The following is a 13676-nucleotide window of genomic DNA, read 5'->3' as shown; positions in this document are numbered from 1 at the left end:
GCAGTAGCAGTGCAGAAAGCACTGTTTACTCGATGTTCAGGAGGAAGTTCACTCAGTTCATTATTTCTGAGCTTCCCCTGGGCTGGGCCCCATAGCCAAATAATGCGCCTCAGTTTGCCACCTGCTGGCCAGATTTGGATACTGAAATCATTTCTGCTCAAGCTTAAACTTGTTACTGTGCTATTATTTGATAACTACAGTAAAATCCAAACTTATATTTTATTAATTGAAATATGCAGATTTACACAAAATTAGAATTTTAAAAATGTATTTGAAATAAGTTTTGGAAGAAGGAAAAGCTTTTGTAGTCCATGAAGTGCAGCTGAAGCAGATAATTTCACAAAGACAGAAAATACTAAAGTCTTGAAGAAAATATGTTGATCTCCCCCCTTCCCTTTATTTATTTATTTTTTTAATTTTATCTCAGACATATCTTTCAAGCACCAGATGACACAGCCAGTGGATCCAACAGTGTTTGAAAAGAGATTCCTCAAGAAAATCAGAGACTTGGGAGAAGTAAGTTGGATTTGTGATACTTTTGCAGATCTTACGGCTCTCGCACGGTTTAAGATGAACGTCTTCTTAATGTTAAACAGTTTATAACTTGAGTGTCCTGCACGTGATCAGTGATTCTTCGCCCCATTTGGTGACTCGAGCTTCTTGTTTGATGCTTTCCCATAGGGTCACTTCGGTAAGGTGGAGCTATGCCGCTACGATCCTCGAGGCGATAAAACAGGTGAGCTGGTGGCAGTAAAGTCGCTGAAACCTGAGAATCGAGAGGAGCAGGGCAGCAACCTCACGTGTGAAATCGACATCCTGAAAGCGCTGTACCATGAAAATATTGTCAAATACAAGGGTATCTGCCAAGAGGAAGGTAAGACTGAGGGATTGGATCCAACTTGTGCTGTAAATAACAACTATTCAGAGTAACACCACAGTCGATCTGTTCTGCCGTCTTTGAAGCCTGTGTTCTGTAATGAGTGAAGCTTCACAATTTAGTCTTTTCAAAAACTAAAAGTAGTGGCAGACAGACACAAAAAGCTTCAACTTCTTAAAGACTGCAAAGACGTTGAGGAATTCAGTTTCAATTTCTGCATTTTTCTCTTTTCTCCACCTCCTTATTTTGTTAATTTATTCTGGCTTGCTGTTTGGGTTTCCAACTCGCCTGGGATCAGTAAACATGCATATAAAAACTATATTTTGCACTAAAATCTCAAAAAAAAAAAAAAAAAAAAAAACCTCTTTGAAATGATTAAACACATGGAGCTCAGCAGCCATACGCATTTTGATTGAGTTGCAGTTTTTCTTTTCACAGTATAAATCAGTGTTTTATCCAGAAAGTATTCACAGTGCTTCACTTTTTCCACATTGTTTTTATAGTGCAGCCTTATTCCAAAATAGGTGAAATTAATTTTTTTGCTCAAAATTCTACATGTGAAAAAAGTTTTTATTTAGTTTTTTTTATTTATTAAAAATAAAAAAAGTAAATAAACCGAGGCCTCAAATCGGCCTTGATGCTGAGGCCAAGACAGAGTTATTACGTAGTGTACGTACCATCACTGACGTACATCATCCCATTTTCTGTTGCAAACTTAAGTTCATATTGACTTCAAAGTGTTTTGCAAGTGTCAATTTACTTGCAAAATCAGGTGAGTGCAGAAATGGAAAGAGGTTTTGTACACTGTGCCAAAATCTTAATTTTCAAACATTTGAATTTTGGAGATTGTAAGCAAGTCCATCCCCCCCCCCCCCCCCTTTTTTTTATGTCTGTTTTGTTTAAGCTACAGTGTGTAGGATTTAGGTGTGTTTGAGCAGAAATGAAATGTATCATTCATGACCCTGTGTCCATTTGTGTAATTACCTGCAGCAATGAAGCAATGTTTTCATAACCTTACAATGAACCCTTCATATCTACATGGCAACCCCCCCCCCCCCCCCCCCCCCAAGGTCTCCATGTTGTTTGAGTCGCCCAAAGTGCCTTTTGCACTTTGCAGTATGTCTGGCAAACTTAAGGGGGGGGGGAAAAGAAGAGGAATCAGTTCCCTTACACACTTTCTGCTAGTTGCAAGTTTGCAAATCGTTTTAGTGAAATGGAGGCGCATTGTCAGTGTGTGTTTCAGCACCTTTAACCTGACTGAAGCTGTGATATTTATTTATTTATTTTTCCCCCTTCACGTGTGTTTTCAGGTGGCCAGGCTGTAAAGCTCATCATGGAGTACCTCCCATTAGGCAGTTTAAAGGAGTACCTGCCCAGGAAGAAAAATAAGATCAGTCTCAACACCTTGCTCAGCTACTCCATCCAGATATGTCAGGTAACGGCTGCTGCTGGCAGTTGCTGAGCAGCAGCTTACATATTTGCATAAGATTGTTTCTGGGCTTTTCCAGGAGATGAGCATGATTGGTGTGTGTGTGTGCGCGCGCGCGCGAGCGAGTGTGCACTTGCTGCAACATGTGGTTCATACAGTACATCCAGAAAGTATTCACGGGGCTTCACTTTTTCCACATTTTGTTTATTTTGCCTTACTCCAAAATGGATGAAATTCTTTTTTTTTTTTCTCTCTCTCTCTCAAAATTCTACATACAGTAATGGGCATAATGACAATGTGGAAAAAAAAGTTTGCTTTTTGGATTTTTGCAAATTTATTAAAAATAAAAAACTAATAAATCACATGTACATAAGTATTCACAATCTTTGCCATGAAGCACAAAATCATCCTTGAGATGTTTTAACATCCACACAGATGCTGAGAATGACAGCCTCAAAGTAAATGAGTCCACCCACCACTTTAATCATATCTTAGATCTTGTTCTGACTTATGGTATGGAAATAGAAGACTTAACAGTATTCCCTGAAAACTCCCTTCTGTCTGATCATTTCTTAATAACATTTACATTTACTCTGATGGACTACCCAGCAGTAGGGAATAAGTTTCATTACACTAGAAGTCTTTCAGAAAGCGCTGTAACTAGGTTTAAGGATATGATTCCTTCTTTATGTTCTCTAATGCCATATAACAACACAGTGCAGAGTAGCTACCTAAATTCTGTAAGGGAGATAGAGTATCTCGTCAATAGTTTTACATCCTCATTGAAGACAACTTTGGATGCTGTAGCTCCTCTGAAAAAGAGAGCTTTAAATCACAAGTGTCTGACTCCGTGGTATAACTCACAAACTCGTAGCTTAAAGCAGATAACCCGTAAGTTGGAGAGGAAATGGTGTCTCACTAATTTAGAAGATCTTCACTTAGCCTGGAAAAAGAGTCTGTTGCTCTATAAAAAAGCCCTCCGTAAAGCTAGGACATCTTTCTACTCATCACTAATTGAAGAAAATAAGAACAACCCCAGGTTTCTTTTCAGCACTGTAGCCAGGCTGACAAAGAGTCAGAGCTCTATTGAGCTGAGTATTCCATTAACTTTAACTAGTAATGACTTCATGACTTTCTTTGCTAACAAAATTTTGACTATTAGAGAAAAAATTACTCATAACCATCCCAAAGACGTATCGTTATCTTTGGCTGCTTTCAGTGATGCCGGTATTTGGTTAGACTCTTTCTCTCCGATTGTTCTGTCTGAGTTATTTTCATTAGTTACTTCATCCAAACCATCAACATGTTTATTAGACCCCATTCCTACCAGGCTGCTCAAGGAAGCCCTACCATTATTTAATGCTTCGATCTTAAATATGATCAATCTATCTTTGTTAGTTGGCTATGTACCACAGGCTTTTAAGGTGGCAGTAATTAAACCATTACTTAAAATGCCATCACTTGACCCAGCTATCTTAGCTAATTATAGGCCAATCTCCAACCTTCCTTTTCTCTCAAAAATTCTTGAAAGGGTAGTTGTAAAACAGCTAACTGATCATCTGCAGAGGAATGGTCTATTTGAAGATTTTCAGTCAGGTTTTAGAATTCATCATAGTACAGAAACAGCATTAGTGAAGGTTACAAATGATCTTCTTATGGCCTCGGACAGTGGACTCATCTCTGTGCTTGTTCTGTTAGACCTCAGTGCTGCTTTTGATACTGTTGACCATAAAATTTTATTACAGAGATTAGAGCATGCCATAGGTATTAAAGGCACTGCGCTGCGGTGGTTTGAATCATATTTGTCTAATAGATTACAATTTGTTCATGTAAATGGGGAATCTTCTTCACAGACTAAAGTTAATTATGGAGTTCCACAAGGTTCTGTGCTAGGACCAATTTTATTCACTTTATATATGCTTCCCTTAGGCAGTATTATTAGACGGTATTGCTTAAATTTTCATTGTTACGCAGATGATACCCAGCTTTATCTATCCATGAAGCCAGAGGACACACACCAATTAGCTAAACTGCAGGATTGTCTTACAGACATAAAGACATGGATGACCTCTAATTTCCTGCTTTTAAACTCAGATAAAACTGAAGTTATTGTACTTGGCCCCACAAATCTTAGAAACATGGTGTCTAACCAGATCCTTACTCTGGATGGCATTACCCTGACCTCTAGTAATACTGTGAGAAATCTTGGAGTCATTTTTGATCAGGATATGTCATTCAAAGCGCATATTAAACAAATATGTAGGACTGCTTTTTTGCATTTACGCAATATCTCTAAAATCAGAAAGGTCTTGTCTCAGAGTGATGCTGAAAAACTAATTCATGCATTTATTTCCTCTAGGCTGGACTATTGTAATTCATTATTATCAGGTTGTCCTAAAAGTTCCCTAAAAAGCCTTCAGTTAATTCAAAATGCTGCAGCTAGAGTACTGACGGGGACTAGAAGGAGAGAGCATATCTCACCCATATTGGCCTCTCTTCATTGGCTTCCTGTTAATTCTAGAATAGAATTTAAAATTCTTCTTCTTACTTATAAGGTTTTGAATAATCAGGTCCCATCTTATCTTAGGGACCTCGTAGTACCATATCACCCCAATAGAGCGCTTCGCTCTCGGACTGCAGGCTTACTTGTAGTTCCTAGGGTTTGTAAGAGTAGAATGGGAGGCAGAGCCTTCAGCTTTCAGGCTCCTCTCCTGTGGAACCAGCTCTCAATTCAGATCAGGGAGACAGACACCCTCTCTACTTTTAAGATTAGGCTTAAAACTTTCCTTTTTGCTAAAGCTTATAGTTAGGGCTGGATCAGGTGACCCTGAACCATCCCTTAGTTATGCTGCTATAGACGTAGACTGCTGGGGGGTTCCCATGATGCACTGTTTCTTTCTCTTTTTGCTCTGTATGCACCACTCTGCATTTAATCATTAGTGATTGATCTCTGCTCCCCTCCACAGCATGTCTTTTTCCTGGTTCTCTCCCTCAGCCCCAACCAGTCCCAGCAGAAGACTGCCCCTCCCTGAGCCTGGTTCTGCTGGAGGCTTCTTCCTGTTAAAAGGGAGTTTTTCCTTCCCACTGTAGCCAAGTGCTTGCTCACAGGGGGTCGTTTTGACCGTTGGGGTTTTACATAATTATTGTATGGCCTTGCCTTACAATATAAAGCGCCTTGGGGCAACTGTTTGTTGTGATTTGGCGCTATATAAAAAAATTGATTGATTGATTGATTGATTGATGTTTCGACAGCTTACAACCCCAATTCCAATGAAGTTGGGACGTTGTGTAAAATGTAAATAAAAACAGAATACAATGATTTGCAAATCCTCGTCAACCTATATTCAATTGAATACACCACAAATACAAGATATTTAATGTTCAAACTGATAAACTTTATTGTTTTTGTGCAAATATTTGCTCATTTTGAAATGGATGCCTGCAACACGTTTCAAAAAAGCTGGGACAGGGCAACAAAAGACTGGAAAAGTTGATGAATGCTCAACGAACACCTGTTTGGAACATTCCACAGGTGAACAGGTTAATTTAATAAAAGTGTGCTGTGGTCTGATGAGTCCACTTTTCAAATTGTTTTTGGAAAACATGGACGTTGTGTCCTCTGGACAAAAGAGGGGAAAAAGACCATCCAGATTGTTACCAGTGCAAAGTTCAAAAGCCAGCATCTGTGATAGTATGTTATGCCATGCCATGGGCACTAACACACCCCCATACCATCTGTGATGGCACCATCAATGCTGAAAGGTACATCCAGGTTTTGGCGCAACACATGCTGCCATCCAAGCAAAGTCTTTTTCATGGACGTCCCTGCTTTTTTCAGCAAGATGATGCCAAGCCACATTCTGTACGTGTTACAACAGCGTGGCTTCGTAGTAAAAGAGTGTGGGTACTAGACTGGCCTGCCTGCAGTCCAGACCTGTCGCCCATTGAAAATGTGTGGCACATTATGAAGCACAAAATATGACAGCAGAGACCCCGGACTGTTTAACAACTGAAGTTGTACCTCAAGCAAGAATGGGAAAGAATTCCACCTACAAAGCTTCAACACTTAGTGTCCTCAGTTCCCAAATGCTTATTGAGTGTTGTTAGAAGGAAAGGTGATGTAACACAGTGGTAAACATAGCACTGTCCCAGCTTTTTTGAAACATGTTGCAGTCATCCATTTCAAAATGAGCAAATATTTGCACAAAAACAATAAAGTTTATCAGTTTGAACATTAAATATCTTGTCTTTGTGGTGTATTCAGTTGAATATAGGTTGAAGAGGATTTGCAGATCATTGTATTCTGTTTTTATTTACATTTTACACAACGTCCCAACTTCATTGGAATTGGGGTTGTAATTGGAGTCCGGCTGGGGTAAATTCAGTTGCTAGGACATGATTTGGAAAGACACATACCTGTCTACATATAAGGTCCCACAGTTGACAGTGCATGTCAGAGCACAAACCAAGCATGAAGTTAAAGGAATTGTCTGTAGACCTCCAAAACACGGGTACAGAAACATTTCTGCTGCATTTCTGTGCTGAAGGTCACAATGAGCACAGTGGCCTCCATCATCTGTAAATGGAAGAGGTTCAGATCTACCAGGACTCTTCTTAGATCTGTCTGCACGTCTAAACTGAGTAATTGGAGGAGAAGGGCCTTAGTCAGGGAGGTGACCAAGAACCTGAAGCTTCAGCATTCCTCTGTGGAGAGAGGAGAACCTTCCAGAAGGACTCTGCAGCAATCCACCAATCAGGCATGTATGGTAGAGTGGCCAGACGGAAGCCACTCCTTAGTAAAAGACACATGGCAGCCCACCTGTAGTTTGCCAGAAGGCACCTGAAGGACTCTGACCATCAGAAACACAATTCTCTGGTCTGATGAGACAAAGATTGAACTCTTTGGTGTGAGTGCCAGGCATCATGTTTGGAGGAAACCAGGCACCATCCCTACAGTCTTCACTGTGGGGCTGTTTTTCAGCTGCAGGAACTGGGAGACTAGTCAGGAATGAGGGAAAGATGAATGCAGCAATGTACAGAGACATCCTGGATGAAAACCTGCTCCAGAGCGCTCTTGACCTCAGACTGGGGTGACGGTTTATCTTTCAGTAGGACAATGACCCTAAGCACACAGCCAAGATATCAAAGGAGTGTCTTCAGGACAAGTCTGTGAATGTCCTTGAGTGGCCCAGCCAGAGTCCAGACCTGAATCTGCCTGAACATCTCTGGAGAGATCTGAAAATGGCTGTGCACTGATGCTCCACATCAAACCTGATGGAGCTTGAGAGGTGCTGCAAAGAGGAATGGACAAAACTGCCCAGAGAGAGGTGCACCAAGATTGTGTGGCATCATATTCAAGAAAACTTGAGGCTGTAATTGCTGCCAAAGGTACATCAACAAAGTATTGAGCAAAGGGTGTAACGTGATTTCTTAGTTTTTTTATTATTATTATTTTTATTTTTAATAAATTTGCAAAAAACAAAAAAACTTTTATCCTGTTATTTTTTTAAACTTCCAACACACTGCCACCTAATTAAGACAGCCCGTGCAGCCTCTGTTACTCGGTCACTTTCCAGGTGACGTCAGTTTAACTCTGTGAGGGTTCAGGGGTCTGGGCTGGGGGAGGATATTGAGAATGGGCTTGTGAGTGCCCAGAATTAAAAGCAAGAAACAGCAAGTGTTTCTGCTGCTGGAGGTAAATATAAGTTCATGTTTAAGGTCTAAAGTCCTTAGTCCTGTCCATGTTGATGATATATTCAGTCTGTGAAGTAAAACCAGAGAACACAACCAGCACTTCTTCATGGGGGCGCTGTAACTGTGGAAATGGTGCAAAAATGACTGAAACAATAACAAAACAAAAATGCCAGAAAGTTTGGAAGAGAAATGGAGTTTCTTCGAATGTGTGACATCATTCTACACTACAGTGACAAAGATGTCAAACTGTTAATAATAAATACAAGCTGTGAAATGTGTTTTACAGATAACGGCATTTTATCTTCTCTTTAAATGCATAAAAAAGTCTGAATTCGATAGTTATTTGTTTTTGAGTGATTTCGTAGTTATCTTTTTGTTTTGGGTAGTGCACCTATAAAATTGTATTTATTTATTTTTCATGAAAACTGTGTTGCCATCAGTCAGCGGGTGTTCTGCTCTTTCTAGGGAATGGACTATCTTGGATCTCAAAATTACATCCACCGGGACCTGGCTGCCAGAAACGTGCTCTTGGAGAATGAGGACACTGTGAAGATCGGAGATTTTGGCCTCACGAAGAGCATCAAGAACAACGAGGGCTACTACACTGTGAAAGATGACCATGTCAGTCCCGTTTTCTGGTAAGAGGAGAAGCTGGAAACTAGGAAAACTCCACAGACAGACTTAAAGTTGCAGTTGAAGGTTCATCTGAAGGTGTAAAATACAAAGTATGGCAGAAATTACAGCATATTAAAGTGTTGAGTGCTGGCTTTGAAAGGTGGAGCAGAGATGATGCTTTCTGTGCGTTTCAGGTATGCCCCAGAGTGTCTGACCTTTTGTAAGTTCTACATTGCGTCTGACGTGTGGTCGTTTGGCGTGACCATGTATGAACTCATCACCTACTGTGATCTAGACAACAATCCGATGACGGTCAGTATGCCGCTTCTCATGACATAGCTTCTATTTTCCATAATGTAAGATTCAGATCATCTTTGTGCGGTGTGACCGGTGACTCCGCCCACATCACAACCTGTGCAGATGCTAAAAACTTTAACACATTGCAGGATGTCATCTTTTAACAGCAACAGTTATTCATACTGGACTGTAGTGACCAGTGTACGCTTGATAGTTAAAGAAAACGCAGAATGTTATGATGTGTTAGGCATTAAAAAAAAAAAAAGCTGTAGTTTTGCTTCATCTTTGTGTTTATGTACTTTTTCTACCTGTTTACAGCTGTTCCTTGGGATGATTGGTCAAACCCACGGTCAGATGACGGTCCTGCGATTGGTGAAAGTGCTGTCAGAAGGGAGGAGGTTGCCACGCCCCAGTAGCTGTCCTGAGCCAGTAAGACACCAAATTTTCTCAAGTGTACATGAAAAAAATTATTTACCTACAAATTTAAAGCCACAAACAAACTAAAAAATTCCCACTGATATCCCAAAATCATATTGGGTTTCAGAGTAAGCAGTTATTTCAGGATCAAACACAGTCTGGATTAAAGTTCACGTTTTTCATGATCAAAGAAAGGAAAATGTCACACTCACCGGCCACTTTATTAGGTACACCTTGCTAGTACCGAGTTGGATGAACTGCCTTAATTCTTTATGTTATAGATTCAACAAAGTGTTGGAATCTTTCCTCAGAGATGTTGGTCCATATTGACATTATAGCATCACGCAGTCATCTGTTCTCCTCTGACATCAGCAAGGCATTTCCGTCCACATAACTGCTGCTCACTAGATTTCTTCTCTTTTTTTGTTTCATGCTCTGTAAACCCAAGAGATGGTTGTGTGTTAAAATCTCAGATCAGCAGTTTCTAAAATACTCAGACCAGCCTGTTTGGTACCAACAACTGTGCCACGTTCAAAGTCACTTAAATCCCCTTTCTTCCCCATTCTGATGCTCGGTTTTAACTTCAGCAAGTCGTCTTCACCACCTTTAGATGCCTAAATGCACTGATTTGTTGCCATGTGATTGGCTGATTATGTTTGTGTTCATAAGCAATTGAACAGATGTACCTAATAAAGTGGCCGGTGAGTGTATAGGAGACAAAATGACAGTCATTGTTGAAAATGTGTCATTTCCCAGTGATGGAATTACAATTGGAGCTAATGTATTTAATGGTAAGATCAAATATAGTGAGATTTTTTTGCTGTTATTGTAATTCCGTTATGATTAAATTGTCCAATAAACATTGTTGACAGACGTACCGCCAACACTTATTGGTGCCACGAACACACCTGCACGGACAAGGAGTTCAGGCATGACTAATCAAACTTGTGATATGAATCTGTGTTTGATGTTTAATTGCTTTACAGGTGTACGAGCTGATGCGGCGGTGCTGGGAGGACGCGCCTGAAAAGAGGATCTCCTTTGAGCAGCTGATCAAGGAGTTGACCGCCATGCAGCAGCAGCTCCAACCACAAAACAACCTTTAAGCTTCTGCCCGTTTCAGGCTGCGGGACTCGAAACACCAACGACTCATCAGCATCTGCAGCTTCAGTATTACTTGTGACACCGTATGTGCTCCACACTTTTTTTGTCATCCTAGTCCACTATATTTGTAGTCCATATTTTTTAACATTTTATTATTTCACATCATAATTTTACTTTTCTAGAGTATATTACTCTATTCTACGCAATGTAAACAAAAGTGCGTGGAAAATCATCTAGCTGCAGGCTGAGCTAATTATGACATTACTGTTAGCCGCGCGTGCTGTCAGAAACGTGCACATTTTGAGCCCATGTGGACGCATTCCTAACGATGCCGCGCCATTTAACCTCTTCACGGTTACACAGCTGTAAAAGCCCCAATGATTGTTGAGAAGCGCCAGGCTCATTAACGCTAAGAGGGGGGGAATGGTTTTAGCATTTTGTGCCACGGATCAGAAAACGTCAGATTCAATGAAATGAACAAATGCACTCAGTGAAACTTTGATTTAGCTGCAGTAAATGTCAGCCAGTAATGTTTAGCGTCTAAATGTCAGCTTTCCTCAACCGCATACAGCGCGATTCGGAAAGAATGGAATCGTCTGCATTTTGTTTTTGTTGCTTCTTAATAACAATATTTCCAATATGAGCTGAACCCTCTGTTTGTTACAGTGAATTAGTGCCACAAAGCCTTTTATGTGTTGGTTGTCGTTCAGTCAGTGAGGAGAGATGAGTAAATACCAGTGACGGGCACTTGGGGGCAGTAGAACTGCTTTTATCCTCATTTACCACATTGTAGCCTCAGAAATATTGTAAGGGCCAGATTGAAGAGGGATACGAAGGGATGAGAAATGGCTTCTTTTTTAATTTCAGAATTTGATTTTGTATGTAACATTTTAATTCTCATTTACTGTATGTATGATACTTTATATGTGCTGTTGTGGTTTGAGCAGAAGTTTTTTCTCTTACTCAACTTAAATATAAGATCTATGAACCGTGTATTAGTATCTTACTCATTTAAACAGTGATCATGTATATTGCTGTGAATGTTGAAAAAAACGAACAGAAAAGGGACATTTTTGCGTCAACATTTTATTGAGGAATGTAAGACAATTCCTTCTGCTCAAAATAACAAATGATTATATATTTTTCCAAAAATAAAGAAACGTATGACTTATAGGAAGTTCGTCCATAAATACAATGAGAAAAATAAATAAAAATCACTGTTCTGTGTAAAGTCCAATAACTACTGCAAACAGTGTGTTGTGTGTATATTACAGTTTATGTCAGCATGCTAAAACTGCTCCTAGAAATACTTTATTCACAGTAAAACAATATTCGATATAAAATTTTTGCAAAAATCTACAGTACATTTCAGGTCAAAAAAAAAAAAGCAAAGTGTTTACAAAGAATAAGCACAGCAAATCTACAGTATATCCACAGCCAACAGAGTATTATTGTAGGGCACACATTCACTAATCACACGTCCACTCTCACAATCATTTATTAGAATTATGGTGCCAAAGCATAAACGAGGGTCCGAATACACCAGAAAAAAAAAACTAAAGGCATTGAAAATGAACACAATCCAGATCTAAAAAGTAAGACTGGATTTGAATGTCGATGTAAACTGTTAAACCACGTTTACACAGCAACAGAAAGGTTTTCTGAACAACACCTGCCGGTGAAGCTGCTGTGTAACATTTGTGCTAAAATTTTCTGAAGAAAAACAAAAAGGCAGCGAGGCCTCTTTGTTTACAATCATCGCAAGACAGAAAAAAAAAAAAAAAAAAAGGTTTCCTGTTCAGTTGAAACTATTACATCACGCACGAGTGTCAGTAAGCAGCTAACCGGGTCTGCACAGGAAATCCACATCCTGAAACCAAATGCTTTAGAGACTGATTTAAAGGGGCCACACTGTGCACCCCAGCATGTCCAAACTTCAAAAACAGACAAAACATCCAGGTGTCTTCCACATGCAGTGTTAGCGTGTCTCAGAGAGGAAGGAGGAGTCCAGACGCCACAGAGATTTTAAGCTTTTCAAAAGATAAACGTTTATAGCAAACGTTCAACTTCCACAATCACAGATTTGTAGGATTCTGACATGAAACAACGCTACTGTGTGTATGTATAACTGTCACATAAATGAATAATTCTGTGAATTTTATTACTCCTTAAAAACAGACAATTTTACACAAAATTAAAAGCAAATTTAAAAATCAAAGAGCACTCATGGATCACCTGCAGTAACTTTGCAGCCCACCAGGTGAGCACGGCCCACATTTTGGAAGTGTGTAACAAAATGAGCTTGTAAAATACGACCCCTTTAAAACAAGTCATTTTCAAAATACATGTATTGGAAGGTGAAACTGGAAGAATTAAATATTATTAAAGTACAATCAATTTTCAAATTTAACAATGATTGTATTTAACCTGACAAATTGTTTCAGATTGCTAACCTGCTACTGGTGCACATCCTAGTGGTCAGCACCCTGTACTGCACCCTGTGTTAATACGGTTAAATCTTAAAACTTAAATGGAACAACATTGCAGAACTATCTGCATCTTAGAATATTATCTGTCTTGTAAACACGTAACAGTCTGGAGGTAAATATGTGAACATTGACTAAACAGTTACAGAATTGCTGGTGCACAGCCTAGTGGTCAGCTCATTGTACTGCAGCCTAACTTCAACAAGTTGAAGTTGGACTTTGGTGTTTCAGAATGCTGTTTTAAATCCTTTGTCCAATCCAGAGGTTTCAGTTGCAGTTTAGTTTTGGGGCGTTGCTGTTTTACAGCGGCATCTTGTTGCACCAAATCGTTGCCAGGACCTTTAACTAACTTTCTCATACATCAATATCCCGAAAGGCAAGAACTGGTTCAGCTTTTAAGGTCAAAGTTAGGAAAAATCTCTATCCTTTAACATTGAATGATGTTTGAAAATTCATTCAATGTATATTTTACACTGTATCTTAATCAAACGTTCCCCAATAACTCTCATATTTGAAAGTGAGGTGCAGAATGGCACTTGCTGTCAACTGATAAAGTTTGATCCAGATCTGAATTTTGTGAACATTTGAATTTAATATTGAAAAGCCCATTTGATGTACATTTTGCATTCTGTATACTATGACCTTAAATTTTTTTCCAAGATAAAAATTTGTAGAGTTGGAAACTAGTGTTGGCAGATCGATGCGCTCTACGAGCACATTGTAGTTTAGATTCTTCTTGCTGTAAAATAAATGCAGT

General features: G+C 39.4%; 1 protein-coding gene across 2 annotated transcripts in view; it reads left to right on the top strand.

Moving 5' to 3' along the window:
- jak1 (Janus kinase 1) overlaps window positions 1-11655 on the top strand; it is a 62029-nt gene extending 50374 nt beyond the window's left edge. Inside the window, exons 19-25 of one of the 2 annotated variants that reach the window (XM_034179558.1) lie at window positions 428-516; window positions 682-874; window positions 2188-2312; window positions 8466-8638; window positions 8810-8927; window positions 9231-9341; window positions 10316-11655. In XM_034179558.1, coding sequence (XP_034035449.1) covers window positions 428-516; window positions 682-874; window positions 2188-2312; window positions 8466-8638; window positions 8810-8927; window positions 9231-9341; window positions 10316-10435 — 929 coding nt within the window. In that variant the 3' untranslated portion in view covers window positions 10436-11655. The remainder of the gene's footprint in view (window positions 1-427; window positions 517-681; window positions 875-2187; window positions 2313-8465; window positions 8639-8809; window positions 8928-9230; window positions 9342-10315) is intronic. The other variant, XM_034179559.1, reaches the window with a different exon arrangement.
- Window positions 11656-13676: the final 2021 nt, after the last annotated feature.

This window comes from Thalassophryne amazonica, chromosome 10 (assembly GCF_902500255.1).
Source record: "Thalassophryne amazonica chromosome 10, fThaAma1.1, whole genome shotgun sequence".
Lineage (NCBI taxonomy): Eukaryota > Metazoa > Chordata > Actinopteri > Batrachoidiformes > Batrachoididae > Thalassophryne > Thalassophryne amazonica.
This window is presented reverse-complemented; position numbering and strand designations above follow the sequence as displayed.